This window comes from Giraffa tippelskirchi, chromosome 7 (genome assembly GCF_054371585.1).
Source record: "Giraffa tippelskirchi isolate mGirTip1 chromosome 7, T2T-mGirTip1v1.2.pri, whole genome shotgun sequence".
In the NCBI taxonomy this organism is placed as follows: Eukaryota; Metazoa; Chordata; class Mammalia; order Artiodactyla; family Giraffidae; genus Giraffa; species Giraffa tippelskirchi.
Window position 1 is genome coordinate 82,542,749 of NC_137281.1, and position 25,071 is coordinate 82,567,819.

The 25,071-nt window shown below is 40.7% G+C and overlaps 1 protein-coding gene across 6 annotated transcripts in view; it reads left to right on the plus strand.

Annotated features, from left to right (window-relative positions):
• Positions 1 to 366: 366 nt before the first annotated feature.
• The window catches only part of GLCE (glucuronic acid epimerase), a 115,107-nt gene continuing 90,402 nt past the window's right edge, over positions 367 to 25,071 (plus strand). For 2 of the 6 annotated variants that reach the window (XM_081511921.1, XM_081511918.1), the window contains exon 1: positions 367 to 427. Coding sequence is in view for 4 of the 6 variants with exons in the window: in XM_081511918.1 (XP_081368044.1) it covers positions 426 to 427 (2 nt within the window). In the remaining 2 variants the exon portion in view is untranslated. Of the gene's footprint in view, positions 428 to 3,623; positions 3,719 to 4,644; positions 4,711 to 5,153; positions 5,233 to 8,324; positions 8,526 to 25,071 lie in introns of those variants that run through there. The other 4 variants (XM_081511917.1, XM_081511916.1, XM_081511919.1 and 1 more) reach the window with 4 other exon arrangements.

Sequence of the window (25,071 nt, forward strand, 5' to 3'; positions counted from 1 at the left end):
TATCAGGAATCATTCTGTCTGGATTCTGCTGATTCTTTTGATCTGTTGATTTCTTTCTGAGTTCGTTTTACCAGGGAGTAGGTGACAATAAGTTTCATGGGAAGCCCCATAAACTCAAGGTTAAAATCCTACTAATTTAACAACCTTGGGAAAAATGAACTTCTCCTTGTTAAAAGTTCCAATAAAAGTCCTAAAGAAGGATGGGTTACATGCCCATCCTGAACCTGGTGCTATGGTGCTCTGATTAACCTGGTCTGGGTCATTCGTCCATTCCTGGACAAACAGGCAGAGTAAACCTCACAGAACTGCATTAACAGACAATGCGGGTTGGGTGGGTCCCCAAAGGAAAATGTAGATACTGTTACCAGAAGGGGAAATGGAAACTAGGCAGGCAAAAGCAACAGCTATCCATTCTACCACTCCAAATGTAAGTGGGTTCTCCTGACTCTGAATTCCGATTGCTCTTTTTGTCTACACTACTTCTTTACCACTTATCACCATGGCTCTATTTCTCCATGGTCACCATAGCCTCAGACACCATGTCTTAATGCCAGTATTCCAAGCAGAAGGAATAAGGGAGCAGATGGAGAGAGGACTTTCCTAGAAAAAGGATAGTTTCCCTAGAGACCATCCAGGAAACATGGATCACGTGGTGAGGAGGCAGGGAAGACGAATATCTGGCAAAGGGGAATGGATGAGCTGAAACTGGATTAGCTCAAACGAGGTTTATTCCTGGGGCTGAGAACATTCTGAACAAAGGCAGGGTTCTGTTAGAAAAAAAGGAGGGGGTGCGGTTCTTGCTGTTGCCCAGGTAACCAAGAGTGTCTGCACAGGAGGCTTTTTCATCAACTTACCTGTTAGTGATTACTGCATGCAAGGCATGACATGTTTTGGATTCTCATCTCGTTTCTATGATTTTCTTTAATAATGGCAGGAACTGTGGCTTATACTCTGCATCTTCACAATGCTTTTACTTAGTAGCCATTCAGTGAATATTTGCTGATTTGATGATGAGGTATTGAGAGGAACAATAGAATTTAGAGTGTTTTTAGGGCCTTGTTTAAAGACTTACTTTTTGCTCTTATTGCTAAAGGAAATGATAGATCCCATATCTGTGTTATGATTGTTTGAGTAATGGAGCTGCAAATAAACCTCAGGTATATCTTCTTAGCTCTAAGTTATGTTCTGGTCAACTTGTAAAATATTTGACTCTTCGTATATATGGCCCATCTAGATGGCTCTTACAGATGTAAGATGAATTTAGACAGGCAATGTACGTAATTCAGTTAACTGGTCTCCTTTTTATGTCTTTTCCTCATATTTTATTTAATAGGGAAATTGCTCTCCCACTGAATCTTAATTCACAATGTTAAGACTTCAGAAATACAGTTTTATATTCAAGAAAGAATTTCAATCTTCTTGCTGTCAAATATACTCTGCTCTCACATCGGTACTTAATGGTGTCAGGATGTCAATTTCATTTTGACAGGGCCCCTATAGGTGGAAATTTTAACTTTTTATTCTTGGTTAATATGGATGGGTAAGAGGATGTTTGAGGATTTTTCCACCTCTGTCTTTATGGAAACATATACTTTTCCATAAATTTGTATGACAGCAGTATGTTTGTGAAGCACTCTCAGCTTCTGAGAGTGAAAAGTTTCCTTCCTGCTCAAGACCTGCTATTAACTGCCTCCAAATGACTCCATGATTATTGCAATCTCCCAATTGTTGTGATGTTCTTAATAGTCTGAAGGCCCTGGAATCTTTATTTCCACCAAGATATGATTTCTTCCACTTATTTTTGGTGTAGTACCACTAGTGCCACTTGAATTTTAGATACAGCCATTATGTCTACAAATCCACTATACCTTGCTCTTCAGATAGTGTTACTGCCTGATGTGAATTTTTAGATGTTTGTCCAGGAGTGAGATTAGACTATACTATTCTCAACACCTTTGTATTATCTATTGCTGCATAACAAATGATGCCAAAAGGAAGTGGCTTAAAACAACAGTCTTATAACCCGAAATAACACAGTTTTGTAAATCAACTACATTGTTGTTCAGTAGATGAGTCATGTCTGACTCTTTTGCGGCCCCATGGACTGTAGCCTGCCAGGCTCCTCTATCCATGGGATTTTCCAGGCAAGAATACTGGAATGGGTTGCCTCTTCCTTCTCCAGGGGGTCTTCCTGACCCAATGATCAAATCAGCTTCTCTTGCATTGGCAGGCAGATTCTTTACCACTAAGCCACCAGGGAAGTCCCCTAAATCAACAATATTTCAATTAAAAAAAAAATAGACATGTTATCTCACACAGTTTCTGTGTGGAATCGGGGAAAGGCTTATCTGAGTGGTCCTGGCTCATAAGGTTAGCTCAAGGTGTTGGCCTTGGGTTGAAGGCATCTGAAGGCTTAACTGAAGCTGGACTGGGCCTTCCATGATGGCTCACTCAAACATAGCTGTTAGCTGGAGGCCTAAGTTTCTTGCCATGTTGGCCTCTGCTTGAATATCCTTATGGCATTGCAGCTGGCTCCCTCCAGAGTGAGTGATCAAAGAGAGAGACTAAGGAAAGGAATAAGCTGCAATGCCTCTTATGACCTAAATCTCAGAAGGCATACCCTGTCACTTCTGCTATGTTCTCTTTGCTAGAAGTGAATCACTCACTTGGTCATGCCCACACTCAAGGGGAAGAGCTCTGCCACTTGAAGGGAGATGTATCAAAAGTTTTGTGGATATATTTAAAAAGGAGATAGTGGAGGACAGGGAAGCCTGGAGTGCTGCAGTTCATGGGGTTGGAAAGAGTCAGACACAACTTAGCAACTAAACAACCACCACCACCACTACCACCCTCTTGATTCTCCCCCTTGTAACTGGGTATTTGCAAAACAAACCAAACTCAGAGGTTTAGACTGGGACAGCAAATGGATACATGAATACTGCTTTCTCAATCTTGGGGTAATTCATGTAGAATTTCAGCCTTGTAACCTTACCAGTTAGGTGCTCCTCCAAAACTTGAAAAGGGAGGAGCAGAGGTGGGGTCTGGGAGAGCCAAATTTCTTCTTCCAGATTCTCCAATGATACTGTCTTCTATGCCCCTCATGAATATGCAGTGGCCAGGTGAAAGCTTTCCCAAGTGCATGCTCAGAGAGGGGGATGGCAGTAAGGACGGAAGGGACAGAAAGAGAAATAGAAGTGTTGGATTGTATTCACCTGGACTAATGGGTTGGACACAGGCAGCAGATGGTAAGACCTGAGTAAGAAGGTAGCTGATTCTGTTCTGCTGCTGGTTGGTGAAGACCAGCCACAGATTGGGAGCAAGAGTGAGGCTATGAGTAGACATTGGCCTTGGGATTAAGAAGTGCCAGGACCTCCTGCTGAAATAATCCGCAGCACCGCCAAGAGATATACAGGATCTATGGGTAGAATTCAAGCCTTGGATCTTGAAAACAGAAACCATGGTGGTTCTGGCTCCTTGGCAGTTCTTAACATACAATGTGCTGGTACAGCACTTGGTACCAGATGGAGAGGTTGAGAGGACAGGGCATGACTGTGAGGCCACAGAGCAAAGCATCATGCTACAAAGACAGATGGTGAGAGGGGTGCCCCTGTCTGTGGTGGCTTACTGCCTTTTTGGTACTCATCCTGCCTGTGTACCCTTCACACTGGGCCTCTTCAGGAGCTTCTATTTCCAAGGCATTTTAATTTAGAAGTCAAATGTGAGTATTCCAAGCTCCAATCTAGGCTAAGAGTGCTTCACAGCTTTTCTCTTTTCTCACATTTAGAGACATCCAGGTTTCTGATACACTGATTAATAAGGGAGTTACAGAATAGTACACTTCGTGAAACAAGGCACTGGGAAGAAGATGCCACAAAAGGAGAGAGTGGAGTCAAGAATAGAGTTTTCTTCCCAGTACATTCCTGCCATTAAGATACGAGTGCAAGGGCTTCCATGGCAGCTCAGTGGTAAAGAATCCACTTGCCAATGCACAAGACACAGGTTTGATCCCTGATTGAAACCTAATGGCATGGTAGCTGACTTCCTCCAGAGGTTTCCTCTAGAGTGTGTGATCAAAGAGACAGATTAAGGAAGAAGTTGCAATGTCTCTTATGACCTAACCTCAGAAATCATATGCTGTCAATTCTGCCATGTTCTCTTTGCTAGAAGTGAATCACTCACATCCAAGAAGATCCCACATGCTGCAGAGCAACTAAGCCCACACGCCACAACTATTGAGCCTGTGCTCTAGAGTCCGGGAACCACAAATAGTGAGCCCACGTGCCCTAGAGTCTGTGCTCTGCAACAAGAGAGGCCACTCCAATGAAAAACCCATGCACCACAACTAGAGAGTAGCCCCTACTCGCTGCAACTAGAGAAAAGCCTGCATGCAACAACGAAGATCCAGCACAGTGGATTTTAATTTTAAAATTGAAACATTTAAAAAAGATACCAGTGCAAGAGGAGGTGGGAAATAGAAAATAAACAGATTTATATTTCAAGATACAGATATACTAAATGTGTCATTGCCCTACTAAAGACACGCAGGGGTTCTGCTGCTATCTGCTACCACCTTAGAGGCAGGTGGGAGGGGCCTCCCTTTAAGTGGCCCTGCTCTGCTCCTTATCCAGCTGTATTCCTACACAGGAGTCCTTCAGACCAAAGGAATATGCCCAGCTGCAGCTGACTTCACCCCTTTGGACCTTGTTCCAGGTAACTGGAAGGCAAAATTCTCTGCCCCAATGGTCCTGAGCCTGCTTCCAGGGCTTTTGTGAGCTTCCTCCCCTAGATCTGACGCATAAACTCCTGGTCTCGTGGAATGGCTAAGAGATTACAATTTTATAGAGGGAAAAGTGGGAGTGGAGCTTGGACATGTAGGCTGCGGTACCCGTGGAGTGGGGTTACATTGCAGCGTGCAGCTGAACTGTGGGAGGCAGAGGGTAAGACCACTCTATGTGAGGACTAGCTCTCTGTTCCAAGAAGAAGTCCCAGAATCCTAAGTTTGGACATGGTCTTCCAAGTTGTTAGCTAAGTTTGTCTAGGCAAAGGAAGATATATATAGGACTTCCCTGGTGGTCCAGTGGTTAAGACCCTGAAGTTCCACTACTGGGGACAAGAGTGTATATTTTCACCCTGCTTATTTAACTTATATGCAGAGTACATCATGCGAAATGCCAGGCTGGATGAAGCACAAGATGGAATCAAGATTGCTGAGAGAACTATCAATAACCTCAGGTATGCAGATGACACCACTCTTATGGCAGAAAGCAAAGAAGAACTAAAGAGCCTCTTGATGAAAGTGTAAGAGGAGAGTGAAAATTTTGGCTTAAAGCTCAACATTCAGAAAACTAAGATCATGGCATCTGGTTCCATCACTTCATGGCAAATAGACAGGGAAACAGTGAGAGACTTTTTTTGGGCTCCAAAATCACTGCAGATGGTGACTGAAGCCATGAACTTAAAAGATGCTTGCTCCTTGGAAGAAAAGCTATGACCAACCTAGATAGCCTATTAAAAAGCAGAGATGTTACTTTGCCAACAAAGGCCCGTATAGTCAAAGCTATGGTTTTTCCAGCAGTCATGTATGGATGTGAGAGTTGGATCATAGAGAAAGCTGAACGCCGAAGAATTGATGCTTTTGAATTGTGGTGTTGGAGAAGACTCCTGAGAGTCCCTTGGACTGCAAGGAGATCCAACCAGTCAATCCTAAAGGAAATCAATTCTGAATATTCATTGGAAGGACTGATGTTGAAGCTGAAACGCCAATACTTTGGCCACCTGATGCGAAGAACTGACTCACTGGAAAAGACCCTGATGCTGGGAAAGACTGAAAGCGGGAGGAGAAGGGGATGACAGAGGATGAGACGGTTGGATGGCATCACTGACTCGATGGACATGACTTTGAGTAAGCTCCAGGAGTTGGTGATGGACAGGGAAGCCTGGCGTGCTGCAGTCCATGGGGTTTCAAAGAGTCGGATACGGCTGAGCGACTGAACGGCTGAACTGAACTAATATATATATATACACACACACACACACACACACAACATATACATATCTAGAGTAGGAAATGGCAACCCACTCCAGTATTCTTGCCTGGAAAATCCCAAGGACAAGGAAAGCTGGCAGGCTACAGTCCAGGGGGTTGCAAAGAGTCAGACACAACTGAGCAACTAGGTATATATATATATATATTAAATTTATAGTTTGTTAGCTTGTTTTATAACTTTTCATACTATTTAGACATTTGATATGTGGGCCCCTTTGTGCAGACTTTTGTAAGCCCTACAACTGCTGCGGTTGGCTCTGGTATCTCAATTGATACAGAATCAAGTTGAATTAGCTTGGCCTGGTTTTTTAAGGCCTTTTACTATTGGCTCTTCCCTAAACTTACCTTCCGCTGCTCTTCTGCAGGAATCCTCCGTGGGCCATTCTGGTCCACTCATATCCAGGCTTGGCCTACAGCCTTTCCTCTGTGCTCAGGTTTACTCTATTGTCTCTGAAAAACCTTTACTTCTGCTCTGCATTTGTATAGGCCAACTACTATTTAAACACCCAGCCTCACAGTCATGTCTCCTCCTCTGGATTACTCTAACAGCTTTTTTCTGAACCACTCATTGCCACTCAAAGTGTGGAACTGTGTGTGGAAGCCATTTTTCTTTTCATGCACAAGGTATATAGCTATAAGGAGATGCCAATATGCAACAGTTTTTAAACGAGGAAAGAGGATCCAAAAAAAAAAAAAAAAACCCACAGAAGAGTAGCTAAAGAATCAGGAGAAAGTAGTTAGGCAAGTAACCAAGGAGGAGATGGCTGGCATTGTCAAAAGGCTGCAGAGTGGTCATTGCGAAAGATGCCCCCAAATAGAAAGAGGAATGAGGCCCTTTGTGACCACTGAAAAATCAGCCCATTGTGTGGGTGTAACAACAGCATTGTAGTGGGGAAAATAAGAGATGAGAAAGTAAAGACAGCAAATACAATTTAAAGAGTTATCTGGAAAGTTGGAGGAGGTTGGGTTGTTTTATTCTGTGCAAAGGATGGAACAAATGTGTCTGTGGGAAAAAGGAGCTAGATTAGAGGGGAACAGTGATATCAGGGAAAGGATAGTTGATTAATCAAAATCTGGGAATGGTGGCCATCTAGTGCACAGGTGCAGGGATTAACCTTGATGAGGAGAAAGGACTTGTGGTAAAGGGAATGAATGCAGGCTATAGGACAGACATCCTAATCAAGAGACTGGACTTAAGGGTGAAGGAATTGGCTGTCACTGTAGAGGAAAGGCTAGGAAAGCCTGAATTTTCTGGAGCAGGTCTAAGATTTCTTACATAGTTGGTCACTGTATCTGTGGATTCAACCAATCATGATATTCAGGGAAAAAACTCCAGAAAAGTTCTAAAAAGTTGCAGCAGCAACTATTTACATAGCATTTACATTGTATTAGGTATTATAAGTAATCTAGAGACAATTTAAAGTATATAGGAGATAGGTTATATGCAAATATTACAGTCATTTTTACACAAAGGACTTGAGCGTCCACTATTTTAGTAGCTGCAAGTATCCTGGAACAAAATACCTCAGGATATTGAGAGAAGACTGTATCTAAATATCATATTCTTCAGTATTTCTTTTTACATTTATTCAGCGCCGAGTGTGCCAGACACTGGTGTCCACAGAGTACTTTTCATGTAATTTTGGAATTTGTTATAACGATGACTCATTGAGATTTACTTTTTACTCTTCTAGAAGGCTTTCAGTATAAATAAACACCAGTCGGAAGGGAGTCTTTTGTCAGACCAGACGACCCGAGTAGGGGTTGAGAAAACACGGGCATCGAAACAATGGCGCCCTGTTAGAGGTGGAAAGGGAGGAGAGGCCCAGAGAGGGGGAAGACAGGTTTAGACCTGGGTAATCCGAGGAGGGTGCGCCTTCAACCAGGAAGAAGTGTGCCTCTTAAGCACTTCAGGCTGCACTGTAACCAAGGGTAACAGCGCTTCAGCTCACGGCAGTGTGAAAGCCACCTTCTTCCCTAACCAGATATATCTACGGAGCCTGACCAGGACTAGACACAAGCCAAGATTCTCCATCCAAGATTCCTTCCCAAGAACTTCCTCTGCCCCTGACTACTTAAATGTCACTGCTCTTACCCCTAGTTTATTGATGCGGGGCGGGGGATAGAAGAAGCGGTGGGAGAATCACCTTTCCTATTTTACGATTGGTAGTATTAGGCTCCAAGTCCCGCCTCCCACGCTGCCTCCAACAGGCTCTCAGCGTTGTCACTCGATTCACCGCGGCCGCCCCTCGCCGTGGCCCCGCCCCTCTCTGTGGCTGGGATCTCGCGGGAAGAGCGGCGGGTACGGCTGTGGCTCTGTCTCCAGGCTGCGCGCGGAGCGGGAGGGCTGTCCTCACACGAGCGCTTCCTCGCGGAGGGGTTGGAGCTGCGGCAGACGCAGGCCTGGGCCGCCCCTTCTCTGCCGCCTCCTTCTCTTCCTCAGGGTTCCCCGGTCCGCTTGCCCTACGACGCTGCCCAGGTAAGGAAGCCCGGAGCGCGTCTCCGCTGAGGAGCGGTCGGGGAGCGGGGACACGGAGCTACCGGGGCAGGCGGGCTCCTGACGGGGGCGGCTCCGCGGGCAGCGCGGCGCTGCCTGGTGTGCGCGAGGCTTGGCGGGGTTCGGGAGTGAGGAGGGCGAGGACGCGGTGGGGTGGGATCCGGGTGCGGACGCCTAAGGGCGGTGTAGCGGGTGCCCGGGCTTCTCCGGGTGAGGAGGCGGTTTATTGGGGGTCTGGGGTCTCTTCCGGCTTGGGGTTCGGAGGGGTGGCAGCGATTTGGGTCCCGGGTCTTTGGGGTTGAAGGAGATTTACCAGGATCCTTCGGTTCCTTGAGGTGATATAGCGGGGTTCCGGGACAAGGGGTCCTTTTATCGCGGTCTCAGGCTCTTTTAGGGGCCGAGGATTCAGTTTTAGCAAGGTCCTAGGTCTCTGAAGGGGCAGATGTATGGGATCTTGGGGGTACTTTGAGCAGGAGTGGGCTTCTTTTTTCACATTCCTGGGATAAAGAAGCAGTGTATTGGGGTTCTGTCTGTTTATCGGGGTCTCCGGGCGGGAGGGCGATGTATCTGCGTCCTGCAGGGGCCGGGACCGCCTTGGTGGGCTGCTGGGGGCAGAAGGGTTTACGGCGGAGACCAGCGTCTTTATTGGGGTTTCTAGTTTGCCCAGAGGGGGGCGGTAACTTGGCATGGTCCCCAGCTTTTTCGGGGGCTACAGGGCGAGTTAGCGGGTCCCCGGGAGATCTCGAAGGGAGGGCGCGGCTCTGCAGGCGCTGGATGGGCTCGTGGCGGGAAGGTAACTCTGGTGACATCTCGAGTTCACAGTCCGTGGCTGGTCAGCATCCTGGAACATATCTCTTTCTAGATGAGATTTACTTAATGCTTAGTTGAAGGATTGATCCGTGTTGTTGCCTAGTTGGACAAATAGTGGGATTGTTCTGTAGTTTTCTTCTCTCTGCCCCGGGATCCCTGTGGGGGCGTGCTGGTTTCTCTGCTCTGGGAACCAGAGTGGCAGACAGCACCTTAAGTGGGCATGTAGACATGTAGGCTCTTAAGGAGGCGGATGTCCTCCGGGTGAGCGTGGAAGCCACTGAGGATAGGGAAGGCTGTGCGGTTTTGGCTTCCTTTCCTAGGTTAGGGTCTACTTTGCTGATCCTGCATTATTAGGTGTGTCCTGAAGTCCTGCCCGAGTGTTAGGCAGTCAAGTAGTGCTGAAAAGTGTGTTCTGGCTTCTCTCTATCGTTTGAAAAGCATTCGTATAGAGGAATCAGTTCAAGATCAGCCTCCAAGTAACGCATTGGAATTCGAAGTTCCAAAGCTAGAGCTCTGCAAAGCTGTGGTTTGAGACCTGTAAGGATGGCTAACAGAACTCTTTTAAAAAGACTCCTGCTTAACAGTTTTATTGTATACAGTTAGTCTTGACTCATATGCAGAGTCCTTGGTAACTAGCCCAGACTTAGATGGAATTTAAATAAAATGACCTGTATACATGTATATGTTTTTTTTTTTTTTCTTCAAATGTTTAAGTCAGAAAGTCCGTGCTTTTGCTTGACAGTTCCCCTGGTTAGATAGCTCCTTTATCATAGAGGCCTGTAAATCAAGTCTGATGAGGCTTGATTTGTTGGAACCTGTACTTATAGTAATTCTGTAATTTGGGATAAACAGACAAATTTGAGTATGGCAAAGCAGAAAATTTTGCCTGCTTTAATCTTTTTTTTTGAGTGACAGTTTTCTTTTAATGATATTTCTTTTGATCTTAGAACCAGAAACATTAGTGATAATATATTTAATTCTTGACTTTTATAATCATTTAAAAAACAAGGGGGCTTCCCTGGTGGTCCAGTGGTTAAGAATCCACCTGCCATGCCAATGCAAGGGACATAGGTTCCATCCCCGAAGACCTGCAACTAAGCCCATGCACCACAACTACTGAGCCCACTCTCCTAGAGCCTGTGCTGCGCAACAAGAGGAGCCAATGCAATGCGAAGCCCTCGCACCACAATGAAGACTAGCCCCTGCTCACCGTGACTAGAGAAAGCACATGTATAGCAGTGAAGACCAGTGCAGCCATAAATAAATAAATTTAAAAACTAAAGAAAAAGCAGGGAATTCTGTATAGCAATATATAACTCTGAAAAGTGTTTGGGGTTTTGTTTTAGTTTGGTTTTTGTTTTGGTTATAAATTAAACCAAAATGCCTGTTTGACTTTTATAACTATCAAAACTGATCACTTGAGCAGATGTTTGATTGGAATCACAGCCAAAAGAACCCTAAGCAAATCTTTTTTCCCCCATTATTTTTGAAAGCCAATGATAAATTAAGCGGATTTCAGTAACTTTTTAAAAGGCAGCTTTCATAATTTCTAAGTAAACATACTAATCAATCAACAAATATTTAATTATCTGCTAGGTGTCACAGCTTGGAGTGTACCTCCATGTACAGTGATTACAGCTCTCATGAAATCTGTATCAAGAGAAAGAGACAACAAATAAATACATAAAATAATTGAGATACTGATAAGAGAGAAATCAACAGGATAGTTTTGGGGTTCAGCTCACTTAAAAAACATTAACCCCTGATAGTATAACTGGTATTAGCATCCTCTGTTATATAACATAAAATCTGTAAGGATAAACATCAAAGTGTTTGGGGAATTCTTTAGGAGAGAGTTGCAAAGACATGGAAAGGAGTTATTAATTATATGTGCTGTGCTGTGCTTAGTCACGCAGTCTTGTCCGACTCTTTGTGATCCCATGGACCGTAGTCCGCCAGGCTCCTCTGTCCATGGGGGTTCTCCAGGCAAGAATACTGGAGTGGGTTGCCGTGCCCTCCTCCAGGGAATCTTCTCAACCCAGGCATCGAACTCAAGTCTCCTGCATTGCAGGCGGATTCTTTACTGGAATTATATGTTTTTATACTATTTGAATTTATTTCAATGAGCAGACATTACTTAGGTGTTAATTAGAGAAGTCTGAAAATTAAAACATTTTGGTCACTGTGCAAATTTGTGAAATGTCACACAGGCTTTTTGTCAGTGTTGCTACTTCTGTGTGTACTAGTGAAGGAAAAATGTATTTCAATTATCTAAAATTATAGGAATGAAGACTGAAGCCCAAATAAAATGTGAAAACATGTTAAAGATGTTGGATCTTTAATTATATGAAGATAAATTAACCTTTGGCCTTTATTTTAAATTTCTTTTCTTTCTAAAAAGACTTCTTAAAAGTCTTTTTTAGACTCTCAAGAAGAATAAGTTGTATTTTTGTGGTGCCCCCTCCTGCTGTGGTGGGGCAGCAGGTCTTTTATTGTGGCACAGATTTCAGGATGGGATTTTTTTTTGGTCAGACATACGGACATCTAATAGATATGCTTTCTTGTGAGGGATATGAAGCATAAAAATAGTTTTATAACTCATTATTACACTGCTAAAAAATGATAATACCAGAGTGTCTTTTGGATTATCATTCAAAATTCTGAAGTCATAGATGAGACATACTAAGCCAGTTTCTAGAAGGGAAATCATAAGACATGAAATTCTGATCTCAAACTGTGCTACTAACCATATGATCTTGGATAATTCCTTAGTCTTTCAGGGCCTCAGTTTCCATACATATAAAATGAAAGAAAGAGCAGTCCCTGTCAGTAATCAATATAAACTCTAATGCCAGGGTTTATATTCCATGGTTTTTATATTGCAAATCTACAGTATTATATGTACAAAAACTGATAGATGCTATAAGAGTTGCTAGTTCTCAAGATACAACTAGTTCCATGTAATTTTTATTTATCATACCTAACTTTAGGCCTTTTCTTTTTTAAGATATATAGGAAATATTTAACTCAAGATATACATTCATGAAGGTAAATGACTTTCTTTTGATAATTTAGCTTTATCTGTTAAAGCTAAATTTTATCTATTATTTTTCTTTCTGATCCCTGGTTCTGTAATAGAGTATCTATATGATAATGTAATGTCCTTATTTAATTCTGTGTGTCGAATGAGGTCTCTAGTGGTTGACCCCCTTTACACTACTGCCAAGATAATTTTTCTAAAATGCAAATATGTTCAGTGCTTTTTTTCTTAAAACTTATACTTCTCCCTTAACTACAGTATTTAGTTCTATGGTTATAAGGCCCTTCATCATCTGGCTCATCTCCTGCATTTCTACCATCATACATCTCAAGCTCCAACTGTACTAATACTGTCAGTTTACTGAAAGAGCCATACCGTTTCCTAACTCAGAACCTTCTTATATATTCTCCCTCCTACTCAGAATGCCTTTCCTTCTCCTATCTTGCTGACAGTCTACCGATTTTTCAAGATATAACTTAAGTGCTATCTGCGTTTTGAGTCTTCTGTGTGCTCTGGTCCTCCCTCTTCTAGCCCCACTGTTATTTATTCTCTATGTCTTGTTCATCCTTTTCCTGTGTTTGTTAGTATGCTGTAATTATGTATGTGTCTCTCTTCCAGGACTCAAAAGCAGATGTGTATTTGTCTTATTGGGGCTTCCCAGGTAGCACAGTGGTAAAGAATCCACCTGCCAAGACAGGAGACACAAGAAAGGCGGGTTTGATCCCTGGGTCAGAAAGATCCCCTAGAGTAGGAAGTGGCAACCTGCTCCAGTATTCTTGCCTGGAAAATTCCATGGACAGAGGAGCCTTGTGGGCTACAGTTCATGGGATCACAAAGAGTTGGACACGATTGAGCATGCACGCATGCACACACACACATTTGTCTTATTATTTATTGAATATCTATTGCTTATTTTACACAATTGGCTCTCACTACAGATTTGAACTCTCAGTGCCAAGCTTAGTATCTTCCAAATGTCTGAATTAATTGCAAATCTCAATCTTGCCCTATTTTTCTAAAATGTTGGGCTTTCTAAATTATCTTATTCTCTTGCCCCTATGACTGCAAACTGATATTAGGTCTGTAGTACTTATCCTCATATTTAAGAAGAGAGATTACCAGCACTGTAGGATTTAGGTGTTAACTGTTCAACTTGCAGAAAAGTCATGCAGAATTTTGAGGTAAACACTAATCACAGTATCTAAAATTGCTAGAAGAGCTGTGAACTGGTTTCAGTATTTCACATCTTGGACATCAGTGATTTGGTGGATATTTCTCCTTTTTTGCTTTCTGTACGGGAAATGATTGCTGCTGATGTGTATGGGTTTTTATATTGGTTTAATAGTTTCTTTATATACATTGGGCTTCCTGGGTAGCTCAAACGGTAAACAATCTTCCTGCAGTGCTGGAGATCTGGGTTCAGTCCCTTGGAGGAGGGCATGGCAACCCACTCCAGTATTCTTGCCTGGAGAATCCCATGGACATAGGAGTCTGGCAGGCTGCAGTCCATGGGGTTGCAAAGAGTCAGACATGACTGAGTGATTAACACTTTCACTTTCACACTTTTACTTTACATACATTACCTTTCATTCTCAAAACAAATCCTAAAAATTTAGTTAATTTTCTCAAGAAGTTAAGAAGCAGGCTGTAACTAGCTCCAGGTCTGTGTAAATACAGATTCTCTGCTTTTTAGAAATACTACATTGATTCATGTTGATACTTGGCAGAAAACAACAAAACTTGGTAAAGCAATTGTCCTTCAAACTAAAAAAAAAAAATACTACATTGCTTTCTGTATATGAATTCTTGTTGTATTTAAAACTATTAATAGATATTTTACTCATTTTATAAATTTAAGAAGTAGATTGTAAGGTTCATCCATTCAGCTTTTTTGAAAAAAACGTTGAAGTAGAAGATTTGAGATTGATTGGAGTTTAGAGACCACTTAATCCAGCTGCTAGAGTTAACATATAAGGGAACTGACATACACAAGAATAGTTAAATGACTTGCTCAAGATCACACAGCTTTGTATTTGGTTAAGATCTGTTGTTGTTATTAAGCTTGTTATGACCATTGGTGTTGTAAAACTATTATTTGAAAGAAAAGCAGATGCCTGATTCTCGCCCTACCCTCCCACTCTCCAACCAATGAAAAAAGCCTAGAGTGGTTTTCAGAAAAATGATGATGAGGGTCTCAGAGTCTTAAGGACATGGCTCAGAGAAAATCCTGACTTTGGATCATGACACATGGAGATGTCTCATTGCCTCTTCACTCACATAGTTCCCTAGACTTGGTTTCTTTCCTTCCTCTTTTTTCTTTTCAAAAATATATTCACAGCTTACTGATCTGCCTGATGAAGTTATTAGCAGCAGCCTAATAACCAGTAACTGTTTACATGCCAATCATGTAACCGATAAGGATACAAAAAAGCATAAAATCTAGTCAATGCCCTGAAGAGGCTGTTTATTGGGAGTGGGAGGCAGTAAGTATTTAACTGCAATGCAGTATATAAGGATGCAACTCGAGGAGCTCAGAAGAAGGTAAATGTGGACTGGGCTAGTGGTTGTAGAAGTTTCTATGTAGAAAAGGTTTGGTTTAAGTTAGTGTTTAAATGAAGAGTTGTAGAGAAAGACAAAGGAAAAGAATATCTGGCCGTGTGTGTGTATAATTTTTTTTTTTTAATCTAACCCATGTTCACGTCCCTTCAGCTGCAGTGGCCTTGCTGTTTCAGAAGGCCTGGAACATATTTTCCAGATAACTGTGTGTCTCCCTCCCTCTCTTCCTTCAGGTCTGAATTAAGGTATCACCCCTTTTGTAAAAGTCTGCCTTGTTTAAAATTACAGCATCTCTCCCATGCATACCCTTCTATCCCTTTTCCTTGCTTTGTGTCTTTTTTTGTGCTTTTCTGCAGTCCCACATACTTTGTGTTTTTATTATCTTTCTACCCTACTATAACATAAGATCCATGAGGGCAGGGATTTTTACCCATTTTATTTAGTGCTATATCCCCAGCACCCAGAATATTACCTGTTACAAAGTAGCTGCTCACATATTTGTTAAATGAATACAACAATCAAACTTTGAAGTAGTAAGATTGTTTGATCTAACCTCTCTCTTTCTTGCTGGCTAGCATGGGGCAAGAGGAACTTTCTTTTCTATTAAAAAACTTTTTTTTCCTGATACTTAAATTGTATACAGTATAGAAATCATGACATAAGAACTTCTACATATGTCATTGTGTAATCACCAAGAACCAAGTATAGAATACTTTTATGACCTTAGCATCTTTTCTTATTCTCTCCTAGTCACTACTTCCCAAAGGTAACCACTATTCTGACTTCTATCACAATAGATTAGTTTTGCTTTTCTTAGACTTCATATAAATGGAACCAAATCATTTTTTAAGTTAGCAAGACTTCATTCTTTTTCATTGCTGTGTAGCATTCCATTGTATGAATATATGTGTATATATATATATTGTTGTTGTTGTTGTACTGTTTATAGACATTTGGGCTATTTCCAGGTTTTAACTTCTAGGAACAAAGCTTCTAAGAACAATTTTGTACCTGTCTTTTTGTGGGCATAAATATTCATTTCTTGTCTAAAAAAGTTAACCTCATCTCTCTCTATATATGTGTATGTATGTATATATATGTGTATATATATATATATATATATATAGTGCTGTTGTTATTTAGTCACTAAGTTGTGTCCAACTCTTTTGCAACCCATGGACTCTAGCCCACCAGTCTCCTCTGTCCATGGAATTTCCCAGGCAAGAATACTGGAATGGGTTGCTATTTCCTTCTTCAGGGGATCTTCCTGACCCAGGGCTTGAACCCACATCTCCTGTATTGGCAGGCAGATTCTTTACCACTGAGCCACCAGGGAAGCCCATATATAGAAAGATAGATACATCTGCACATAAAATTCTTAATTCCACGTGGTCCTTAGCACATGGTGAAAAGTGAAAGTGTGTTAGTTGCTCAGTCGTGTCTGACTCTTCGTGGCTCTGTGGAGAGTAGCCTGCAGATTCTTCTGTCCTTGGGATTCTCCAGGTAAGAATACTGGAGTGGGTTGCCATTCCTTTCTCCAGGGGATTTTCCTGATCCAAGGATTGAACCTGGGTCTCCTACTTGCAGGCAGAAGCATCTAGCACATACTAGATGATCATTAAATGATTGAAGATAAGTTATTCACTAATCATGTACTGTAAGATGATCTCAAACTTATTAAAAAATGTTGGAGAACAGCTTCTGGTCCATATTTTTGTTCTTAACATCTGACATAAAACATGTAGCACTTAACTTTGTCCAGATTCTACACATTTCTGTTTCCTTTTGGCTAATCTTTTTTAAAACCATATTGTTTATTAGTTGCTGCCCCTTTTCCAGAAGATGGGTGAAATATATCCAGAAAAGAGAAAATTCAAAATAGTTAATTTTAAGGTGTGAGTTTCAGAACTGGTTGACTGTTTTTTATTTTCTCGGCATTGAAATGTCATTTCTTGTCAACAATTTGGTTCTATTATATGTATTAAATATATATATATGTAAATATGTATTATATATATATGTGTGTGTGTATATATATATTTTTTACTATTCTGTACAGTTTGAAATCATTTATACAAATGCGTAAGTTATGTTTTGGGATATGTCAAGTAAAGGCTTTCTTTTCTTTGATTGTGTGCATGCTTAGTTGCTGAGTTGTGTCCAACTCTTTCGACCCAAGGACTGTAACATACCTGGCTCCTCTGCCCATGGAATTCTCCAGAGTGGGTAGCCATTTCCTTCTCCAGGGGATCTTCTCGACCCAGGGATCGAACCCAGGTCTCCCAAATTGCAGGCAGATTCTTTACCATCTGAGCTACCAGGGAGTAATTTTAGAAATCGCTTTAGTTGGTGAAGAATGCAAATGAGAGCCCCTGTGGTAATAAAAGAGATCATGAGAAATATTTTTCTAATTTTGGGGAAGCTTTCAGTTCTGTTTTGAAATGATTTCTTAACTGAGACTTGAAAGATGAGTAGGAAACAAGGTGGATGAGATATTCAGCAGGGAATAGGGTAAAAGCACTGTAGGTGAGGAGCTGCATTTGCAGAGGGAGAGCAAATGGATTTGGGAATGGATTTGGGAATCTGAAGACCATTCAGGAGGGTTAAAGCAGTGGTTTTCAAGCTGCAGTGTGAGTATGAATCTCCTGGTAGGAGTGAGGCTCAGGAATTTGGAGTTCTTATATATTCACAGGTAGTCCACTCCAGTATTCTTGCCTGGAGAATCCCAGGGATGGCGGAGCTTGGTGGGCTGCCGTCTATGGGGTCGCACAGAGTCGGACACGACTGAAGCGACTTAGCAGCAGCAGCAGCAGCAGTGAACATACCTTGTGGTTCCAGGATCACACTTTGCAAACCACTGGGCCAGAGCCTGGGAAGCAAGAGAGAAGGAAGGAGTGGGGAGTGAAAGCAAGGACCATATCATGGAGGATGTTATAACTAATATAAGGAATTTGAACTTAAAGCAGTGGTATCCCACTGAAGAGTGCTAAGCAGAAAGGTGACCTTATGAGATTTTTAATTTTCTTGGGGGCAGTAGTGGTGGAGTGGTGGAAGTAATCTTTAGAGGTAAACTCAATTTCCATTTGAAACTATACAAATTAATGTATGAGAAATTATAGTTAACCTATCTGTTAATAATTACTCTTTTTTCCCACTAGCAGATTCAGTTCTTTTAAAGGGAAAGTTTGGTTTTATTTATTAATTTAGATGTTATATGTTTAATCAGTTTTTTCTTCCAGGGATATTCTTGTTTATAATAAAATAAGTATTATTACAATTTAACTCATAATTACATTGTTAACCCTGTTTGATAGAACTTGATTTTTGTTCATGTTGTACTATATAATAGTCCAGAGTCTTCTTTTTTATTGATTAAAAAATAACCTAGCTGGTAGTACTTATTGTCTAGTAGGAGTGATCTTAATGATACTTAGTAATTTGAGTTAGGTTGTCATCAGCTTTCATAAATGTTATTAATTAGAAAGTTTTATTTCATCTGTTTAAATTAAAGATCACAGTTTTGCAGTATTATAAACTTAAAATGTGTGTGTGTATAGTTTGTTTTTTCCCGCCTAATTTTATAAGTTTCTAGGGACTCATTTTAAATACTTGGAGAAATGCAAAACACAAAATCTAATGCTTCAGCTCAAATATAAGCTTAACTAACATTATGGTACTGAAGAAGGCAATGGCACCCCACTCCAGTACTCTTGCCTGGAAAATCCCATGGACTGAGGAGCCTGGTAGGCTGCAGTCCATGGGGTCGCTAAGAGTCAGACACGACTGAGCGACTTCACTTTCACTTTTCACTTTCATGCATTGGAGAAGGAAATGGCAACCCACTCCAGTGTTATTGCCTGGAGAATCCCAGGGACGGGGGAGCCTGGTGGGCTTCCGTCTATGGGGTCACAGAGAGTCGGACATGACTGAAGCGACTTAGCAGCAGCAACATTACGGTACACATTCTTCCTCATTCCATGAATATATTGATTCATTTGTATACTGTTTATCCTCCTATCATGAATTTATATAATAAAAATTTTCCTACTTTGTTAAAAGTGCTTCAAAACTGAATTTTTAATAGCAGCATAAAATTCTGTTGAATGAATGTATAGTGAATTAACCATTCCCAATTATTGAATATTTTTTTCCTCTTCGGAGAACACTGAAGAAAATTTTTGTGCATAAATTTTTCTCCATACTTGATTATTTTCTTAGGATAAGAATAAAAATGTTTAGTCAAAAGCTAAGACCTTAAAAAAATTAAATATTGCCATATTACTTTCTAGAAAGGTTATCCAGTCTACATACCAGTATCAGTATTAGTATTAAAAACCTTTTCTAGGGAATTCCCTGGGGGTCTAGTGGTTAGGACTCCATGTTTCCGCTGTAGAGGGCATGGTTTCAGTCTCTGGTCAGGGAACCAAGATCCCTCATACTGTGTAGTGTAGCCCCCAAAATAAATAAATTAAAAATTTTTTTGAATCCAAATTTAATAAGCAAAAATGATCTGACTTTGTATTTCTTTGATTATAATTGAAGAGCATTGCAAAATTTTTTTAAAAGTTACCCATTAAATGAAAAGATTATTAAAAGAAAACCACATGCATTATTTTATAAGGTAAAATATTTTAACTAGAATTAATGTTTTATTATAGTAGTTTTTTTATGTTAATAGATAAATTAATTTCTTGAATAGTTATTAAAAACACTTACAAAATTCAAGGTCCCAGACAGTTGCCCCAGAGACAACTACTGTTACCACTTTTTTATAGGTACTTCCAAGGTATTGTAAGTCAAGTGTGTGTGCCAAAACATTAGAAAAATTATGGAGAACATTCATTAAAATACTGTCTAGTTCATATGTGGTATTGTGTACTAAATTGTGTACTAAAAATTAGAAAGGGTCTAAAAATGATTAGTATCTGGCTACTGGCCCAGAAGGAAGAAAAGCAGGGTCTGGCAGCATTTGGCTGTAATTTTGTATAAGACAAGTGGCCTTAGCTCTTTTTATTATTGGATCAATTCTTTGACAATAGCACTTCTGTTTATAGTACCGATTCTATAGTACTATTCCAAAAAGGAAAGCCAAGTTTTTGAAAATTAGACAGTTGATGCCTGAAAGAAACTCGTTAAAGTACAAAAGCTGTTTTGAGATACTTAGGAGCAAGATACTTTGTCCTTAGGTATTTTAGGATTTCTTTGGCAAGTACAGTTTTAGCAGAATTTTCATGACTTTGTTGCTTAACAGTGAAAGTTTGAGCTTGAATAGTTATAAATGAAATTCATCATTTCCCTAAACTCTTATTTCCTAATTCAAAAACCAATCAGCCATGATACAAAGTATTTTAAAATATATTTTTTAAAAGATTTTCGTGCTAATAGTTTAAGTACTAATTTGTCTCATACAGTCAAAAATCTCCTTGAGCTTGACTTGGAGGCCGCTGCTAAATAAGTGATTTGAGCAGTAAGAATCAGAAGGTTTAATTGGTTGTACAGAACTTTAGAGCTTTAGGGAAAAGATAATTGCTTTGGGGAGAGATTTTTTGTTTTAAGCCCTTGTTTCTAAAAATAAAATTAAAAATATCTAAAAATAAAAATTAAAAAAAAAAATATTTGCTGAATACTAACTCTTTGTGGCCCAGGATAAGTTAGGGGTATTATGAGAGTTTCTATTTGCTGGAATTCATGTCTCCTATTTCAGATTAATTATAAGGCTGTAAAGGCTGCTAAAGAATTTGCACCTGCTAGTGGTTGGTAATACTTGAGTAGTTTTAAGAAAACCTTCCCTTGCGGCTCAGCTGGTAAAGAATCCACCTGCAATGTGAGAGACCTGGGTTCGATCCCTGGATTGGGAAGATCCCCTGGAGAAGGGAAAGGCTACCCACTCCAGTATTCTGACCTGGAGAATTCCATGGACTGTATAGTCCATGGGGTCACAAAGAGTCAGACACGACTGAGTGACTTTCATTTCACTTTAACAAAACCAGAGGCAGGAAAAGATCTTCTTGATTAAAAAAAAAATTAATTTTGAAATAGTCATATATCTCTAAATATATATTACAGAGTATAGAGAATTGCATAGTATAAAGAATTCCTATATACCTTTCACCCAGCTTTCTCCTAATGTTAACATCTTGTGTAATCATGGCAGATTTATTAAAAATAAGGAATTAATCCTGATTTTTAAAAAGAATACAACAAACTTTTTTTTAACACCTGCTATAATAGAGTGTTTTAGCTGCTGATACACAGTGTTGGAAAAGAAGTAAATGTTGCAGGTAATAATAATAAACTGATGATCTTGGTGTCATTCCTGAACAAATTCTCAGATTTTTGAACATATATATTCTGGTATATAATATTTTATATATTTTGGTATATATTTAGAAGACACTAATCACTGGGACCCAGCTTGGGGTCAGAGAGGACAAAGTCATGCCACACTAGCCTCACTTGTGGTGCTAGTGGTAAAGAATCCGCCTGCTAATGCAGGAGACATAAGAGACATGGTTTCGATCCCTGGGTCAGAAGGATCCCCTGGAGGAGGGCATAGCAACCCAATCCAATATTCTTGCCTGGAGAATCCCATGGACAGTGGAGCCTGGTGGGCTACAGTCCATGTGGTCGCAAAGAATCAGACACGACTGAAGTGACTTAGCACACATGTAAACTGGTAGGTACATCAAGAGATGCTCTGGCCATAATATATTTAGAATTATAGCTATGTTTGTTGGATTTTAAATTTTGTTCAGGGTAGACTTAAACCCCTTATGTAGATTGCCTCATTTAGCCCTGTTTTACAAATGAGGAAAAGGACCCCAAAAGTTATACCGATAGCATTTGATAGCCTTTTATCATATTTTTGTATGATGGCTCAGATTACCAGCTTCTCATAGCAAAATTCAGGCTTAGACTAAAGAAAGCAGTAAAAACCCCTAGGCCAGCCAGGTATGACTTAGATCAAATCTCCTATGAATATACAGGGATTAGATCTAGTAAACAGTGTGCCTAAAGAACTATGGATGGAGGTCTGTAATATTGTATTGGAGGCAGCTAACAAAACCATCCCAAAGAAAAAGGAAAACAGGATGGCAAAGTGGTTATCTGAGGAGGCTTTACAAATAGCTGAAGAAAGAAGAGAAGCAAAAAGCAGAGGAGAAAGGGAAAGGTACATCCAACTAAACTCAGAGATGCAAACAAGTAGCAAAGAAAGACAAGAAGGCCTTTTTCAATGAACAGTGCATAAAAATAGAGGAAAACAACAGAAGGGGAAAGACTAGGAATCTCTTCAGGAAAATTGGAAATATCAAGGGAACATTTTGCTCAAAGATGGACACAATGAAAGAGAGAAACGGTAGAGACTTAGTAGATGCAGAAGAGATCAAGAAGAGATGGAAAGAATACATAGAAGAACTGTACAAAAAAGATCTTAATGAATCAGATAGCTACGATGGTGTGGTCTGTCATCCAGAGCCAGATATTCTGGAGTGTGAAGTGTTGTGGGCCTTAGGAAGCACTGCTGCCAGTATAGCTAGAGGATGCAATGGAATTCCAGTAGAGCTATTCAAAACCCTAAAGGATGAGGGTATCAAAGTGTTGGCACTCAATATGTCAGCAAATCTGGAAGACCCGGCAGTGGCCATGGGACTGGAAAAGATCAGACCTCATCCCATTTCCCAAGAAGGGTAGCATTAAAGAATGTTCAAACTGTTGGACAGTTGCACTCATCTCCCATGCTAGTAAGGTCATGCTTAGAATCTTGCATGCTGGGCTTCAGCATTACGTGAACCAAGAACTTCCAGATTTCCAAGCTGGGTTTAGAAAAGGCAGAAGAACCAAAGATCAGATTGCCAGCATTCGCTGGATTATAAAAAAGCAAGGGAATTCCAGAAAAAACATCTCCCTCTGTTTCATTGACTATGCTAAAGCCTTTGGCTATGTGGATTATAGCAAACTGTGGAAAGCTCTTACAGAGATGAAAATACCAGACTGTCTTACCTGTCTTCTGAGAAACCTGTATGCAGGTCAAGAAGCAGCAGTTAGAACCCTGTATGGAACAACTGATTGGTTCAGGACTGAGAAAGGACTACGACAGGGCTGTCTGCTGTCACCATGTTTATTTAACCTGTACACTGAGCACATCATGAGAAATGCTGGGTTGGATGAGTATCAAGATGGGAAACATCAACAATTTCAGATATGCAGATAGCACTCTAATGGCAGAAAGCAAAGAGGAACTAAAGAGCCTCTTGATGAGGGTGAAAAAAGAGAGTGAAAAAACTGGCTTAAAACTCAGTATTAAAAAACTAAGATCATGGCATCAGGTCCCATCACTTCATGGCAAATAGAAGGGGAAAAGGAGGAAGTAGTGACAGATTCCTCTCTTGGGCTCTAAAATCATTGCGGATGGTGACTGCAGCCATGAAATCAGAAGAAGATTGCTTCTTGGCAGGAAAGCTGTGACAAACCTAGACAAGTGTGTTGAAAAGCAGAGACTTTACTTTGCCGGAAAAGGTCCATATAGTCAAGCTGTGGTCTTCCCAGTGGTCACGTACAGTTGTGAGAGCTGTACTGTAAAGAAGGCAGAGTGCCAAAGAATTGATGTCTTCGAACTATGATGCTGGAGAAGACTCTTGAGATCCCTCGGACAGCAAGGAGATCAAATCAGTCAAACAAGTCATGGTAACCAAACACCAAAAATCTATAATAGATAGACACACACACACACATACACACACACAAAAGAATCCGGATATAATCCAAAGAACTTACCTTTGTTCATTATGGTATTCATTATATTGCCAGAAGCCCTGAAAGTGAAAGTGGCTCAGGCTGTCCGACTCTTTGCGACCCCATGGACTATACAGTCCATGTTTTCTCTAGGCCAGGATACTGGAGTGGGTAGCTGTTCCCTTCTCCAGGGGGTCTTCCCAACCCAGGGATCGAACCCAGGTCTCCCACATTGCAGGGGGATTCTGTACCAGCTGAGTCATTAGGGAAGCCCTAAATGACTCTTAATATGGGTCTGGTTAAATAGCTGATGATACAGTTATACAATGAGATGTCATATAACCATAAGAAAGAAAAAAAAAGCACTTCTATATGAGCTTATTTCTAAGACCTATTATTGGGTGAAAAACAGTGACAAGACAGTGCTATGGTATGCTGACATTACTACAAAAAAGATGTATATGTGTCAGTTTAAATAAAATGCATATTCACACACTAATAAACATTTATGTTTCTATGTGCATAGATTTTTCTGGAGAAGAGTTAGGAGATTGGAAGTCTGAGATCTCAGTAAGACTGATTTGGTTTAGTTGTGTACACTTTTATTGTTGCTGTTCAGTTGCTGAGTCGTGTCTGAGTTTTTGCGACCCTGTGGACTGCAGCATGTCAGGTTTCTCTGTCCTTGGCCATCTCCCGGAGTTTGCTCAAACTCATGTCCATTGAGTCGGCGATGCCATCCAACCTTCTTGTCCTCTGTCACCCCCTTCTACTCCTGCCTTCAGTCTTTCCAAGCATCAGGGTCTTTTCCAGTGAGTCAGCTCTTCATATCAGGTGGCCAGAATATTGGAGCTTCAACTTTGGCATCAGTCCTTTGGATGAAAATTCGGAATTGATTTCCTTTAGGATTGATTGATTTGATCTGCTTGTAGTCCAAGGGACTGTCAAAAGTCTTCTCCAACACTACAGTTCAAAAGCATCAATTCTTCAGCACTCAGCCTTCTTTATAGTCCAACTCACACATCCATACTACTGGAAAAACCATAGCTTTTTAATACTGTTGTCTAGGTTTGTCATAGCTTTTCTTCCAAGGAGCAAGCACCTTTTAATTTCATGGCTGCAGTCAGCATCTGCAGTGATTTTGGAGCCCAAGAAAATAGTCTGTCACTGTTTACACTGCTTCCCCATCTATTTGCTATGAAGTGATGGGACTGGATGCCATGGTCTTTGGTTTTTGAATGTTGAGTTTTAAGCCAACTTTTTCACCCTCCTCTCTCACCTTCATGAAGAAGCTCTTTTAGTAAAGTAAAGTAAGTTCCCCTTTACTTTCTGCCATAAGAGTGGTGTTATCTGCATACCTGAGGTTATTGATATTTCTCTCTGCAATCTTGA